General features: G+C 38.8%; 1 protein-coding gene across 16 annotated transcripts in view; it reads right to left on the bottom strand.

The window, feature by feature from the left end:
• si:ch211-285f17.1 (sickle tail protein) overlaps positions 1–16,790 on the bottom strand; it is a 207,596-nt gene that overhangs the window by 26,299 nt on the left and 164,507 nt on the right. For 13 of the 16 annotated variants that reach the window (XM_041814795.1, XM_041814797.1, XM_041814794.1 and 10 more), the window contains 4 exons: positions 16,440–16,520; positions 12,985–13,180; positions 7,178–7,376; positions 6,133–6,226 (listed from right to left, as the gene is read on the bottom strand). In XM_041814795.1, coding sequence (XP_041670729.1) covers positions 6,133–6,226; positions 7,178–7,376; positions 12,985–13,180; positions 16,440–16,520 — 570 coding nt within the window. The remainder of the gene's footprint in view (positions 1–6,132; positions 6,227–7,177; positions 7,377–12,984; positions 13,181–16,439; positions 16,521–16,790) is intronic. The other 3 variants (XM_041814792.1, XM_041814802.1, XM_041814801.1) reach the window with 1 other exon arrangement.

Genomic DNA, 16,790 nt, shown 5'->3' with positions numbered 1-16,790 from the left:
CCTTATTTAGCATAAGTGGCTTTAGTAGGGAAATGTCTAGAAACTTGGGATGTAAAACTACAAACTGTGATGTGACAGTGTTACAGATACACAGAAGACATAAAATGAGATGTGGTTAATGTGGTAAGCCACACTACATATGTCTTGTGAGTGTCAGCATTGCCTCACATCTAGATTTGTTCCAAGCTAGCTCCAGGCTAACATGAAAGCAGTAGCTACTGTAGCTTTCTGAAGAAAAAAAAGCAAATTTTCTTGTAACAAAAACTTAAACTAGTAAAAGCAAAACAGCCTTTTTTTAAACCATTAACAATAATAATGCTACAGAAAACTAGTGCCTAACAGTAGCTAGCACCAGCAAACAGACAGTATAGCTGACAGCAAAATACTGTTAGCTAAGTAGATAACAGTATAGGTTATTTTATACTGGACTGGTTCGCTTTTACTTTCTGCACTATAGCATTTCTTTTGGACTACTCCAATACTGTTATTTTAGTGAGAGTGGTTTTTGTTTGGTTAAAGCTAATTTTGCCAAAATCATACAACTTTATTTTTGCATTACTTCAACTTAAAGGAATATTTTTATATTTTTGGAGTTGGGTTTTGCTTGGCACTGGTAGTGGTAATAGCTTCCAGTGATTTCCATGTACGTTGCTCCTTCAAACAGGATGCGCAAGGAGAAGCTAGGCTATGGGTACAGTTTATAAGCGCAACTAATCAAGTTTAAGGTAAAAAAAATGGGCTAAAACAATGCTGGCTCAGTTGTACGCCACATGTAAAGTTTTTGAAGGGTTTTATTTTTTACCCAGAAAGTCTCATGTTTTGCGTATTTTGCAATGCAGGCTTTGGCTAATGGCTATGTGCTCTTCCGCCTCAGTTTTGTCAGAGGAAGCTACAAGAAACTAAGCTTAAACAACATTTAAATGAGCAATTTAAAATCAAGTGACGATGATGTGTGTTTACTGTAGATACCAAGGGATATTTGTATTAACTGGAGTAGAAGGAAGAACTTTTAAAGGTTGAGACTCAGTGGATAGAAAGAGGGGAGAGACTGTAGTGGACTGGTTTAGTGAGTGATATAGATGGGAAGGCTACATGCAGAAATGCGTCGGTCTAATACAGTTGTTCTTTAAACTACAAGTGTTGCTGGAGATTTCTGACCCCTTCAAGACTCTCTTCATCCTCCATGCACTTTGGAAGTTGGTGAAGTTGTGCCAGATTAACCCACCTCAGATCAGAAAATAAACTGAAAAAATGACCCAAATCAGCTGAGCTGAATTGAAATTTGTCATCCACATATGTTTATAGCTGTGGCTTTATTATCCTCAAATTAGACAAGCTACAGTTTGTATGATATGTTTACTTTATGAGAACAATGAGTCAACTGATGAAGTAGAGAACTGAGCTGAGCTAACTAGTTTTAGCTTAGTTTGTTGTTGTTTCCTCTGACGAAGCCCACGGACCCAAACAGTTGTTCAGATACGCTGAGGCAGGACAGCACATATCTGGTAATTCGCATTGCCAAATACAGCCAAACACAGAGGCCTTCTGGGTGAAAAATAAAATGCTTCAAAAAGTTTTTATATATTTATTGAGCCAGGATTGTCTTTTTGCCAACTTTTACCTCAAACTCACCATATTAAGTGGAGAAACTACACCCGTACAGCCTTGCTTCTTCAAGCATGTCAGGTTGTAGGGACAATGCTCACTGAAATCACTTACAGCTAATGCTACTATCATCAAGTAACTTATACAACACAACTTCAAAAACACTAAAATATCCCTTTAAATTAGTGGATTTACAAGGAAACAATGGAAACTCTGCCAGCTTTGAACTCACAGGCATGACCATCATTTACAGTGTTTTTTCAATCAAAGCTTGAGTTCAATGTAGGCTAATTAAACAACTCCCTGTGCTTACAAGTACAACCAGTATATGTCAAAATGGCAATATAACCCATGATATGTGATGTGCTGAGGAGTGTCACACACAGAGCAGAATCCAAGCTGTCTTTCTTCCTGTCTAACTCTCTGTTCCTGTCAGACAAACAACTTATTGTTCCTCCAAGGTATGACTCATAGGTTACGCCTACATAAGAAGACAAGTCAAAACCTCATGCAAAGTTCCTTTAGAAACTTCAGGTACAGGTTTTTGACACCATGCCTTTTCAGTCTTATCTTTATTTATATTTTCCCTGGTGAAGATACATATTTTCATACAGTGAAGGGAATAATAAGGTGTGTGAAATAGGGGTGTGTATGTGTTGTGTTGGAAAACAACAACCACTCAAAGTGTACAGTAACAAAGGGCTGAGGCTTGGCTGTGATAACAAAGGGAAAAAAGAAAGGTTGCTGACAGTGAAAGCACACACGGGCTGTAAATATGGCAGCAACAGGTCTTACCAAGCAACAAAAACACATAATATGAAATCTCATACACACAAAGCCACTGCGGACTATCATCAAACCTTAATGACTTTCTCTTTTAAAGGTGCCCACACACATAAAAAGACATGATGTTGCCCTCACTTTCCATTCTTTACCAATTCCAACACAGCCTTATAAGGAGAACTTGGGCAAAGTTGCCAATCCCAAACAGATGTTACACCCACGCCATACAATCCAGCCTTAAAATATCCCTTAAATATGCTCGTTTTATAAAGAACGTCTGTTTTTTTTGTACAACATGATATTAAATTGCAGCTTTGAGACAAAACAGAGAAGTCAAGGCTTTTAAACTGACTACACAAGTGTGTAGGCAAGACTAACAGGAGGTCATGTTTAGAAACATTTGGTTTCAATTTGACTTGCGGACTACGTCTTTGTGCACCTAAGCTTCCAATAATGAGGGCAGCATGTGTGGTAGGGGCGTATGAAGTCGGTTAAATCTCTTGCCATGTCGGAGATGGAAAGGGTTTCTTATGGAGCTATTAGTGTTACAAAACTAATCGTAAGCAAATGCGTAAATACTGTACATCCATAAATAACTCCCACAGTCTTTTGACTATGTAACACTATGCAAACAGATCTTTCAATTAATATTTTACCTAACAATGTTGGTAAAAGATCCAAAAATTTACAAAAAGTTCCACAAATGTGTTCACAAATCCACAAATGTGCGTCAAGAGCCATAAACTGTTAAGTTCCACAAATGTGAACAAAGATAAACAAATGTGCACAAAGATCCACAAATGTGAAAGCTGATCCTTACATGCTGACACTGATCATATCTGACACATATCAACACGTGTACACAGATCCGCAAATGCATCTATAGATCCACATATCTTATCCACACATTGACAAATGTTTTAGCAGATCCATGTGTACATAGATCTGCAAATGTGCTCAGAAAACTGAAAACACACAATCAGATCCACGAATGCATACAAAGATCTACAAATGTGTAAACACATCCAAAAATGGGATTACAGGATCAGAGATGGGATCAAAAAACTGCCTTAACTCGGGCTTACTTTACATCTACCCAGCCATGAAGGTCACTTGTTGTTTTGAACTGAATGGAAATAGTAAATAGACCGTAGCTTGTATTGCGCTTGTTTTAGTCATCTGACTGTTCAAAGTGCTTTATGCCACAACTAAGTGTTCACACCCATTCACAGACTGATGAGAAAGGTTGCAATGGAGAGGACCAATCAGTATTAATCAGTCTCATTTATATGCATCCATACGCAACTGATGTAGCAGTGGGAGCAATTTGGGCTTGAATGTTTGAACCTCTGGCATCAGGTTGAGAGATGGCCATGTCTACCAACAGAGCCATGGTTGCTCCAAAAACCAGCACCATACAAGGTTTATTTACTACATCATAGTTTTCTTTAAATGTGTGATTATGAAAAAAGTGTAATGAGAGAAATTCTGCTGATAGCCTGGTGTTTATCATTAGGTATCACAGCAGGCTTTGTGCAGCAAATCAGCCACTTAGGAATGGGTGCAAAAAATAACAAGCACCAGGCCGGTGCTGGATCTGTGCATGTGTGGATCTCTGTATGCATGTTTTATCTATTCGAGCATTTGTGGATCTATTTCATGCATTTGCAACTCAAAAATAGATACATAGCTCCTAAACTGAATCTGAAAACCGCAGAGCCTCCGAGGAAAGCGATAAAGACATAGAAGGTGTGCTGTGGTGTTCATGTGCAAGAGAATCTCCATTTTAATAGATGTCTCTTTCTTTGAATGTACTGTTCCTGCTGCTGTGTACATAGCGGTGTCACAAATAATCATTCATAGGGAAACAAAATGTTCACTTTAATTTCAGGATAAATACAAAAAATTAAGTGGGTTACCCTAAAGACTGTTAAAAAAGATTAGACAATGACTGAAGTGCTGTTGACTAAATATCTCCACGAGCTATGTGTACATAACATTACATTTCTGACAGCTGCTATTGACTCCTCTACAAATACAGAGTGCTGCTATGGGCACAATCCCTTTCATAACCATGGATTTGTATTTCAAAATGTTTTTCTGCTTTCTCATTTGATGAAACAAGACTAAAGAGAGGATTTCAGTTCTGGGAAATTGCTCTTTATTCAAACAGTCAGCTGCTTATTCTGCCTATCAAGTCACACATGAGTAAATTTGTAGATTTGCCTCCCTGACATGAATAAGATGGATGCTTTCGAAACCACAGACATCTCTGTTCGGCCAGAAAGCTTCAATCAATAATAGAAGCTGGGGATCCTGTTTTGAATCAGATCCCAGGCTTGGCATTCCTGCAAGACAAGAGGATACTCAATAGCCCAAACAGATGTGAAGAAACCCCCTCCTGAAATAGTGTTTGAACAGGTGTACAGCTCATTAGCTTGTAGTATTTGCCCTTTTGGTTTCAGTGCCAGGGTTTCTATGACATTATTAAAAGAGGCTGCCAAGAAAGAACAACAAATACTTTTTTGTCCTTCCTGAGAAGGAAAACCCAACAAACTTGGGAGTTTTACAGCTGCCAGCTTAAAACGCGAGTGTACGTGCATGTTTGTGCTAAAACTTGTTCTTTTGTTTGTGCAGCTTGCCATGAAATTTTAATGAGAACAGGAATTTCTCTCGAAGGTCCTGCACTGTTCTGTTCAACAACACAGCCTATGCACCTTCGAACACCTCCAATCTTTCCGTGTCAATTGCTGCCCGGTTAAACAGTGACAGACTAGGCATGACAACAAATCTTGCTTCTCTCTCTGCTTCGTACCTGCCTTTTACAATGTTTGCACAAGAGCCCTTGTAAAGCTGTCTTGCCTAATGCGTCTGTTTTTTTCAGTAAAGGTTATATATTTGCAATTCTGCTAGTTCAGCAGGTACCACAGTTGTACAACTGGCCAGAAAATAGTCCCCACACGATTAATGTTTCCCTGTTGTTGCAACCTTGCCTGCTTTTAAACTATTAAACTCTTATTTCACTTTTTTAGTTTTATCTTTTCCACCATCTTTTCTCTCTGTCTTTTGTGCACTTCCCCTTGAAGGACCCCGATCACAGAGAGCCGCCGCAGCAACTCATCCATCAGCTGCTGAGAATAAAAGAGAGACTGTCTGCAGCGCCAAGACCTCTTAAACCATCATCATGTCTGCCTCATCATTCCTTTATCAATTTCACTTTATACTTATGTGACACATACAGTGTGTGAAAATGGGATTATAGCTAAGGTTAATGTAAGATTTTTTTTGCAGTATCACGATGGTGCTGCAGCAGGCAGAGAGGAGCAGTGGGTTAGATACAGGGTCAGACGGATTAGAGCAAAGGATTTAAGGAGGAACATTTGAGGAAATGGCTCTTTGGAGAGGGGTTTAGTTTTGTTACATCAGCAGGGAACAAACATGCTGGGATTCAGAACAAGTGAGGGAGATTAAAGCTCAGATTGGGGGAAGACTGAACGAGGGAAATAGTCCTGAGATGTCAGCCTGATTGTTCCTTGAGGAAGCTGCAGCAGAGTGTGCAGAGAGGCCCCTTAGAGGACAATATGAGACCCCCTTGATCAGATTAAAGAAAAGGCAGGGGGACATTCCTTTCCTTTAAGTACAAACAGGATGTGAGAGTGAGATGAATTAGAGGCTGTATAATCTATCTGCAACAGGTCTGGTTGTCACTTACTTCTGCGTTAGCATGTGTCAGGAATTACTCACCCGGGCATCGCCATTCGCAGGTCTTGGTCCATGGCTGAATGCTTGTGCTGGGTCTTTGTGGTAGACCTTCAGGCAGGAGTGATCTGTGATGCTCCTGTAGGGGGAAGAGGTGTCCCGTGGTAAAAAAGCAGCCCAGATATCACCATCTGACAGCGGGCGATCCTGCCTAAGCCTGGATCTTCTAAGCAGCCCTGCCAAGGGCACATACCCTGACAGAGGCTCATTCTGTCCTCTGCTATATGACATTTCTTCTAAATCTCTTAAGTCTATAAAAACATCTACTAATACTGTGCTGAAACGTGGCTCGACTGCATAAACATGGTGGAGATCCTTCTGCTGGCTTTCTCTCACTTTAGTGTTGCACCCTTGTTACCTTTATGAACCTTAAAGGATCACGAGACAATTTTTACAGCCCAGATAAAGAATTAGTCACAAAGTACACATTGAACTCAGGGAGGAACTCAAGAGACAACAGGGCAAAGTTGTCTAATATGACTGTATACTATCTGTTCTCCAAGAATCTGCTGTATTTTGATAAGATATCCAGGTGAATACAGAACCAGGACGGTGCAAAGAATATGAAATAGCAGCAACTTATCATATCCGTGTTTCTGTGCTTGTAAATGGTACTCAAAGTGTGGCACACAACACTTTGAGAACTGCTCTTAAAAGCATGAAAGGACTCCAGAAAGTGCAAAAAGTCAGGGCTTACATTGCTAAAACTTTCTCCAGAGGAAGGAGGGAAGCAGGCAGGAGAGTCTTCAAAGACTGCTCTTCACTTTGTTTGGGTACATCGGAGATATTTTGCAATAAAGCTCCATCTCCAAATAACTTTCTCTAACTACGCTTTAACATAAGGTTAAAGGAAGTGAAAGGATTTCCTGGCTTGGGATACTTTCAGTGCAGGGGGAGTTTAAAGAGGAAGTGCTCAGGAAATGGAAAAAGGAAAGGACATTCACAAAAAGTCTAACACCACTTAATATTTGGAGAAATGACACCATACAGTCCGAAATTGAACTTTCTTAACACACAAACATGTATTTACCTGACATCAGTGAGCTCGTAGTACATATTCCTCATATCGTCCTTGACATAGACAGCAACACTAGGAGACTCAAGCATCTTCATGGTGAGCAGCTGCGGGAAGGCACTAACAAACAGAGCTCTGACAGTGTCAATGCTGGTGATCTCATTAGGCATGCGGATCTGTTTGGTATCGTCTCCGTACTGCAGGTACAGCACTCCTACGGAGACAGAGCAGGGGAGACGGGTGATTAGCCAGACATAGACTCATTTCAATCCATGAAAGTATTACCTATGACTAAGACAGGCACACAAAAACAGCAGCAATACGTCATTTAATTTCTCCAGTGTGAGTCATTTTCTTATGCTAAAGAACTCCATGCCTTTTACTATGAGGCAAAAACAAAACTTAATGCAAACAATTGAAACTCCGAATTACAAAACAAAGAAGGCCTTTTTGTCTTTAATTGCTGCCTCAACTATTAACTCAGCAACTAAGCTGATGACTGACTGCAGAGAATATAATTAATGCTGGTTGGTCACAATCTCTTCTTTTTATTAAATTCTTTATTTGGAATTACACATAATAGACAATGATACAATTACTAGCAAATAGACTTCCAGCATGATCCCTCTTTTAATTTTTTCAACATAGAGATGAAAAAAGGGAAAAATATTAGCAAGAAGATGAATAAAAAATAGAAAAAGACAACAGAAAAACAAATATATAATAATTACACTTTATAACATTAGAACATGGGGTGTCTCTTATCTAATAAAAACAGGAAAAAATCTTTTCATACAGGTGTCTGTAAAATAAATATGAGTTTAAACAAAAATAGGGTGTTTAGGGAGGATATAGATTTTCCATTTTTCCCACAGTTCTTAACATTTGTTCTTCTGAAGCAGCAATGAAAAGGTGATTCGTTCCATTATATAAATTTAATAAATTACATTGTACCAGTCTTCTGTAGTTGGAGCTTCTGGCTTTAGCCATTTTTTTTGTTATTGCCTTCCAGGCAGCAATACTCAATACTGCAAACAAGTACTTAGTTTTCTTATTTGTAGATGACAGTATGATTCCAACAAAGAGTTGCTCCCAGTTCTAAGTAAAGTTTGTCCTGAATATATTTGCCAATTCTTTATGGATATCACGCCAGAACCTTTTGACTTTGGGACAGGTACAGAACAGATGAAAATTATTAGCTTCCTGGGAATCGCAGTTCCTCCAATGGCTGGAAAGGCCTGAATGGTGATGTTTCTGTACAGGTGTGATAAAATATCTAATGATATTCTTCCACCCAGATGCTCTCCAAGAGGTTGAGTTTGTAATTTTCCATTGAAACTCACAGTATTTTTCCCAAATTTCTTCTGAGAGTTATGTATTATTTTCTTTTTTCTATTTTCATTTTATGTAAAACATGTTTTCTGATTTGACATTGTAAAACCCTCTATATATCCTTGAAATTTTAAGTCCTGAGTCTCCCATATAGGCACTTATAAAAACTTTGAGGAGGTCAAATGCTTTTTGAGTCTTTAAAATTGAGCTGTTTATGTAATGCCTTACCTGCAAAAATCTAAAAAAAAATCACTGTTGTTTAATCCATAGACTCTTTTCAAGGTTTGAAAGGCACTTAATGTTCCCTGGTTAAAAAAATTACAGTATGTAGACAGACCCTGTTTTGCCCATTTATTGTAATTCATATCTTGTCTGTTGGTCACAATCTCTTCTTAGGATATTCTCAGCCTTTGAAATCACACCTGGCACTCTGTCCACATTACTAAGCCAGGTCAAAGCTATTAAGTGCTTTGACTGATAATCCACTTCATTTATATAGCACATTTTATAAACTGAACATTTCCAAAGTGCTGCACAAAACATCATTTAAAAACAAAACAATTGCTATACCAATGCTCAAGATAAAACCAATAAAATCAAGAGAATATACTAAAACAATAGATAGTAGCTAAAAATAAAGATACTTCAGAGTTGATCCAGCAAATTAATTTTGTCCTCTTATTCTGGATATCTATCTTGTGCTTCCTTTTCTTCAGACAACTAACTGTAGGAGATTTTTTTTTTATCTGGACATGTTTCTACTGTCATCTGCAGTCTTCCGCTGTGACGTGTCCTTATATGCTGTTCTTCCCAGTCCCAGTCCATGATGAAAACGAAAAAAAACCCCATCATGGACTGGGACAACGCAAGGATCATTGGATAAGAAAACAACAAACACAAACGCTGGATTGAAGAAGGAAAAGAAGGGAAAAACACAGTGAACCGGGACAAGGGCGCAGTCATGCTCTCCCACGCCTGGGACTCTCTCCTCCAGAGACCATCGGGCAGCGGGGGGGCATGGTCAGCCTGATGGACCTGTCAGGTCCGTCAGGCTGACCACGCCTGGGAAGAACAGCATATAAGGACAGCGTTCAGGTGATGTTTCTGAGGAAGACTTCAGATGACAGTCGAAACATGTAAGGGTAAATAAAACATCTCCTATAATCAGTTGGCTGAAAAAAGAAACACAAGATAAAAATATAAGATATATACAGTTTTTTATTAAAAGAGTCAAGAATAACTTATTTATACATATGTACTCTATAAACGAGTAAAGCAACTGCCAAGACAGAGAAAGAGACAGTGGACAGAGCCGAAAACAGGGATGAGAGAACACGGAGTGACATGACATGTGATGAAAGAGCCACAGGCCAGACTTGAGCCTGGGCTGCCAGCAGACATTGGACATGAGCTACCCACGAGGCCATCTGTGCCCAAAAGTTGTACATTTTCCATGCTTCAAAACATATCAGCTCCATGTGATTTAAAGTGGTACAATTTCCATTGTTTGATGTTTGATAGTAGCAATAAGAGGCTTAAAAACTGTAAATCTTTTGTCATTTTACAAGTCTACTGAAGATACCACATACAAAAGATTATGTGTGGCAACACTGTGCAAATTGCAAAATTCAACATTGCCAATGTGTTTGTTCTATTTACACAGTCTGTATGAGTTTGCTGGAAATAAATGGTTATTAAAAAACAACACATTTCCAAAGAGTTAGTCAATGTTCTTTTTGGCTACAGTATATCTTCATTAACCTGACAGATCAAATAGACTGTTTCATATATCCAGCAAAATATCTCACATTCATCTGAGAGAAATCCCATATAAAGTGTATGGAAAGGGTAGGTAATTACTTCCTTATTAGTTTAAAAAATATATTAGACATTTTTCTAACAAATAGACACATTTATCTTTTTAAATTGCTGAACTTTTGTGTGGTTGGCTGTCCTTCAAAGTTATTTTTACTTTCAAATATGGCTCTAGTGTCTTCTTCTTCCCACACATTTTAACAAAGGACAATTTTTTGTGTGTCGGTTTCAGGTTGAATGTCAGTGGTGTGCTAGTAAAACATGTGGAACTGTATTAACCTGCCAGTCATCTTCTGTTCCTGTCACATGAGTCTGAGAACAAAATGCTATATATCTCCACTACATGACTTTATCTTTAGACAGAGAGTTAGGGCAGGAATATTGCCAGGAGCATGGTTTTGTGCCTGGGGTGGTGCAACAAGTTGTGCATCAAAACGACAAAAGCCTGAACCTCTGAACCCTGGGTGTGGCTTCTGTACACTGCTTTAGAAAAACAGATGTCTCCCACACAAAATTCACGGACACGCCCACACTGCACTTGTATAAACAATACCAGGGAAAAGAAAAAAACACATTTCTATCTCTAGCATCTGATTTATTGCTTTGATTAGCACTGATTTTATGAGTGTTATCTGATGCAACAATTGAGCTTTAATAAAAAGAACAAAGAAGTGAAAGCAGTTTTGATCCTCTTCTAATTTTCTGTCATGTTTTATGAGAATGTAATGAGAATGTCATTTTTAATTTGATGCTTTAACAAAACAGTGGCTGTAATGCATGTTTAAATCTATCATGTCAAAGTCACTTTAAATTTGTGAACTGAAAATAGCTAGTTTTTAAGGAAAAGAGGCATGGCTTTAGTTGATGTAACCCCATAAAAGGACTGAGCAAAAGCAGTAAAAGCTACCAGATGTTGCTGAAATAGTATACAAGATCCTACGTGCTCCACAAGATCGAGTGAGACAGGCGGAGGGCAAATCCAGGAAATAAAAATGCTGAGTCTATCATAGCTCTCTGTTCCGTCTGGCTTTCTAGGCAGTAATAACTTAACAAAGTGCCCATTTGCAGAATAACTTCATATCTACCCTCGAGGGCTACTGGTTCTCTGCTGGCTAGTTCTCATGCAGATGTTTGCGATTAAAGCAGCGACAAAAGCGCTATTGATTAAGCATGCATTATGAGGATTTGAATTTTTAACATCAGTTTAACTTGCTGCATAAAAGCTGAACAGTTTTGTTTAACAAAGAGCTGTGTTACAGTCCTTAGTGTGTGCTTTCAGGATTAGGAGCAAATGGCCAGTGGGTTTCCTGACCAAATGGGCACAATGCTGCAGACTGGCTGAGCTGCAAAAGTTTTCCACGTCTCCAGTGAGACACAAAAGTTCCAACTGTGCATAAATATCTAAGTGCATTCATGAGTATCCTTAGGAGTTTTGAAATGCAACAAAAAAAGCTGCAAATACCATATTAAAACCACACTGAAACAAAATACTCTTAATCCAACACTAGATTAAATCTGATACTCACATTTGGGGTTTTAGGGATTTCCTGTTTTCTGCTGAGTCTTATGCGGCTCTGGAGGAGAAAATGCAACAACCTCTGCAGCACACGCGAAGATACTAAGCCCCACAAAGAAGCCCAAATGTCCGTTGGGACCCAGCGAAGTGTGTGCTTTGCTGTTTGTGTGAGAATGCATGCATGTGTGTGAAAGAGACTGTGGGAGGGACACTGTAGTTAAGTGGTGCCCCTTTTTCTCTCCTCCCCTTTCATCACACCATAACCCCCCACTGTCACAACGCTTTGTCCTGATGTTTTTGGGAGGAGAGTAAGGGGGGGACAGAGCATGTGTGTGCAGGCATTTGTGGTAAAGTATGTTTTTTAAGTGTTTTCTAGAGATCTGCACAAACAGGGAGATGTGTCTCTGGACGCAAAAAGTTTGAAGACACCCCCTATGGTTCCTTTATTTTTGCTTTGGTCAAAAGGCATTCCACAAAGACGCTTCACTATTATCATGCAGCAGATGCCTTGCTGAGCTGTGAGCTATGTTTCAAGACTATCCTTCTATAAAAAATACAGATGCTTCATTTTATTCGTGAAGTTCTCCACAACTCTCCACTGCTCTCACTCTTATTCCTAATTCTGCACAACTTTGTGCGTAATGCAAATGAAGCGCCACGCGTGTTTGATAAGAAGACCCACTTCTAATCCTGTCAATAACACGATGGCATATTGTGGATGGATTCCCTAATCTTTCACTTCAGAGAGAATGAATTCTAATTAAAACAGAGCAGTGAGCTGACGTGGAGAGGGGAGGAAAAGAGAGGAAAAGATAGATGGAGTGAGAGGGAGAGACTTAGACGAGGTGAAATGGTGAGATTGTGGTTTTGTTTGGAGTTATTTCAGAGGGTTTTAAAGTTATGTAAAGATTATATGAAAAGAGCAGGGAAATGTAGGTTATCAAAAAGGATTAATGTCAAATCGCTTTTCCCTGAGTCTATTCATAAAGTCAATTAAAGATATGACATAGCACCTTTGCTCTCAATGACTTCTTATTAAAGCTGATATCAGAATTTCTGTGTGCACAATTTTGCCAATTTGGGTCAAAAACAGAAAAGCAAAATAGCTGACTTAAATTTTTGTTGGTCAATAGCAGGATTAAAATTCAGATAAGTGTACCTAAGGAGCGGTCCTTTGTCTGGTTGGTGGATCGCACCACAGGCAGGCTCGCACGAATCCTGCTGCCTCGGTGGAAGGCTGTGGGCGCGTCGGCCTCAGACATGGTGTCCAACGACTCCAGGGAGGCCAGAGATAGGTGGTCGACCTGGTCGCCGACGCTGAGCTGGGGACTGGGGCCGTGCTTTGGGCTTCTGCTCTGGAGGGGGAAACAGAACACAGTATGGGTGAGACCATGAAGACTTTGGAAACAAAATGAAACAGCAAATACTTCAGTGCACGGTGGTCAAATCTGATACGTTTGGGTATCACATATTTAAAATGATACAACCTGTTATTCAAAGTTGAATCATATAAATGAACAACACTTTAAAGATACCAATCTCCATTCAAAACTAAAATCTATGAGTGAAATAGAGAACTTTCTAAAGCTTTTTCCAGCGCATTACAATTTTATATATTTGTGCAATTTTCCTGTCGTTTCTTTTAAATAAATAAAAACACATACTCAGTATTTGGTGCCTAAGACTTGTTTTCCTGCTGCTGTGGTATTGGTGTCATATTAAACTTTCTAGCAAAGATTTGATCCATTAGCTGCAGTTAGAAATAAAAATGTTCCTATACTAATTTGAGCTTGTAAATGCCTCTATCAAAGCTTTATACGTGCAGTTAGATACTGGCTAGCACTCCAAACATTGTAAAGTCTCCATGTCACAATTCTTTGAGCTGACAAATAACAACTGTCTTCTTCAACATAACTGGCACAATAATATATATTACAAAGTGAATTTTTGGTTAAGAGAAGAAAAGAAGAACTAGTTAAAAGTGTAGTGTTTTAAGGCTCAATTTTTTACTGCTAAGTAAAAATAATTATATCAAATGTGAAAGCTAGAAAAAGAAAGCAAACACAGATATAATTCATGGTACCACAGGCAACATCCTGCAACTAAGCCCTTCAGAAAGGAATGCTGACATTACCTCAGCTTATTTCTAGCTGCTCGGCTTGATTAAACACAACATTTATCATATCAGTTCCATTTGTTTATGAATGAAAGCATAAAGTAATTTAAAGATAAAATACATCATTTGTATTGCACTGGCATCAATGATGTGTTTGTTTATGCATACATTCAAGTGTTAACATCGTACATGCTAGCACATCAAACAGTCAGTTCTGTACTACAAGCACATCCACAACTAAAAGGTATCCAGCATGAGAAAGCTTCTTATAATCACATTACAGTAAGGCCCAATTTTACATTTTATAGTGCAGGAGGTGGAAGGAATATTTTCGTGACATTAGAAGTGTTTGACAAAAGTTTTCAGACAGTTTCACGTGGGGATGTATTGATACACTGAACTCACCAAACAAAATGTGTCATATACTTGGTTTAGGATACAATAGTGTTGATTCTGTTCAAACAATGACTAAAAATGTTAGCAGACCACCTTTTGTCAAGAGGAAAGTGAGACTAAAACCAGCTAAAAAAAAACTGATGAAAAGTTAGTAAAACGAGACTATAATGGAACTTAGATTTGTTGGACATTTACAATCCATGATATTTTTCCACTAATAGGAATCACATCAAAACACAATGTATCTGTGGTTCTTCTGCCTCACAGCTAAGAAAAAAAGTAATCCTAGGTTTGGCAGAATGCATAAAACATACTAGTATGGTTTGGCACCAGAGCCAAAGAGAGTAAAGAGAATAAAGAGAATAAAGTTTGACTAAAGGGCTGCCCTCAACCAGGTCAAAGGCTTCTGTACAAAGCTGTGCAGATTTGACCGCAAGGCTATTGGCACCTCAAAGTTATTGAGGTTGTTTTAAAACATTCCCAATAAGATAAATGCCAATAAATGAATAAATATGACTCTGTATTTCACTGTCTGGCCATGAAAAATCCCAAATACCCCTTATTTTTCATCCTTAACCTTATTTTCCCTAGATATACAATATTATGCAGAATTTTTCGGCTTGTTATGGCCAAGAATTGAGTCTGAAGTAAGGCATAGATCTGATGAGTAATCCACTTTACAAGGATTACCACAATCCCTGCCTTGCTCTGGATGACCGTGGGCATGGGAAAATAATCAGCTGAAAAAATAACAAATCCACACAATCAAGGCCATGTTAGGGGAGGATGCAGTGAGTAAGCATAGCCTAAGGTATCATCCAGGCCTGTGGTAGGGTTGCCATGAGCCCCTCAGGATGTCCTGAGGACCTGAAAACCACCAGTGGTCTGCGGTCATATTACCATGGTTGAGTAGGCCTGGACAAAAGCATTGTCGAGCTTGACCTTGCACACCTTAACTCCCCTCTCCAGCCCTGATTTGTTGCACATCAGGACCTGTGATGAATCCTTAGCATCGTAAATGCCTAAAACCTGCACATGACCATACAAATATTACTTTTAAAATCTAAAATGTCTAGTTTCTAATAAAAAAAATGATATTGCATTGTCTTATTTATGCATCATAAACAACATTTTAAGTTGTTATATTAATAATTTATGTAAAGTTTGAGTTCAAATGTTTAAATGAACTATTTCAACATTTTTATTCTCTTAAACGCTCTTCTATGGACAGGTGTCACAAATTAGCATTCACTATAAACACTATGATACTTGCATAGAATGGCTGTTCTCAATTTGTCTATGTATAATACATGAACCATAAATAAATAAATGGCAAAAGAATATTGCGCAATATATTCTTTGTCAAACAATCTAACTGTTCATATTTGTTAGGATTTTCAATTGCACTGAGAGGCATCCCTACTTCCATACCTCCATGATAACACGCTGAAAGACATCAAAAACTGAGGTGTACTTTGTTGGTACCACAGAAGAAGAAGTCCCTTTTAAGTGAAGATAAAAGATCAAGACTTGTGTCATCAAAACTCAAACATCAGTTGGCCAATCTGTAATCCAACCTGCATGACGTGGCATCCACAAGCCACAGCTACAGTCAGATAATGTGTGAGAAGACTACAGAGCCCATTGAGCTACTGTGCAGCTCTGTAAGCTGATCTGTTCCACGGGGACGACGGAGGGGTCAGTAAACACTGGGCTCTTTATGAAATGCTCTTCTTCCCTGGCAGACATATAATGTGCTGTGGAGGTAACGCAGCTGGAGACACAAGGTCAGGCCCACCAGGTTATCTTGAGCACACCAGCATGCAAACACTGCTTTTTAATAGAATTCCCACACGTGCAGACAAATAAAGAAATTCAGCTTTTGATACTAAGTACAGCTGACTTTTAAGAGCGCTATAATGGCGAAGCCTTGCAGCCAAGTGTGCTTGGCAGGCACAGACAAGGCAGATGTTAAGAGACGTAGGGGTGCAAAGGTTGTGAGTATGGTCGCACAGCAGATGTTGGTGCGGATGCAAAGATAGTCACACACTCCGACACACAAACAACGGCATGATGCAGATAAGATAAAAAGGCTGACTAACTCTGTGGGGCAATTGGATTTTCATCAAGTACCTCTGAATGTCAAGCTCAGAGTGAAGGGAGGAGAGCATGTCCTGCAAAGACTGATGGGAGAAAAGAAAAGGAAAAGCTTTGGGGAGGTAAAACAGAAAATGATCATGAAAGAAAACAGAGGAACAAAGGAAATGAAGACATCTCAACAGAAAAGAGATCCACATCAGTGTGATGAGAAAATGTTTATTTACCCTTTTTATAAGCTTTTTAATGTTAACCCCACAATTTAACAATTAAGTCAACTGCAGTCACAGTGTTAAAAATAATTTTTCTATCACTACATTGCCAAGTCAAAGTGCATCATAGTTTATATGATGCTC

This window comes from Cheilinus undulatus, linkage group 19, assembly GCF_018320785.1.
Source record: "Cheilinus undulatus linkage group 19, ASM1832078v1, whole genome shotgun sequence".
NCBI lineage: Eukaryota > Metazoa > Chordata > Actinopteri > Labriformes > Labridae > Cheilinus > Cheilinus undulatus.
Note: the sequence above shows the minus strand (reverse complement) of the source record. Positions and strands in the feature narration are given on the sequence as shown.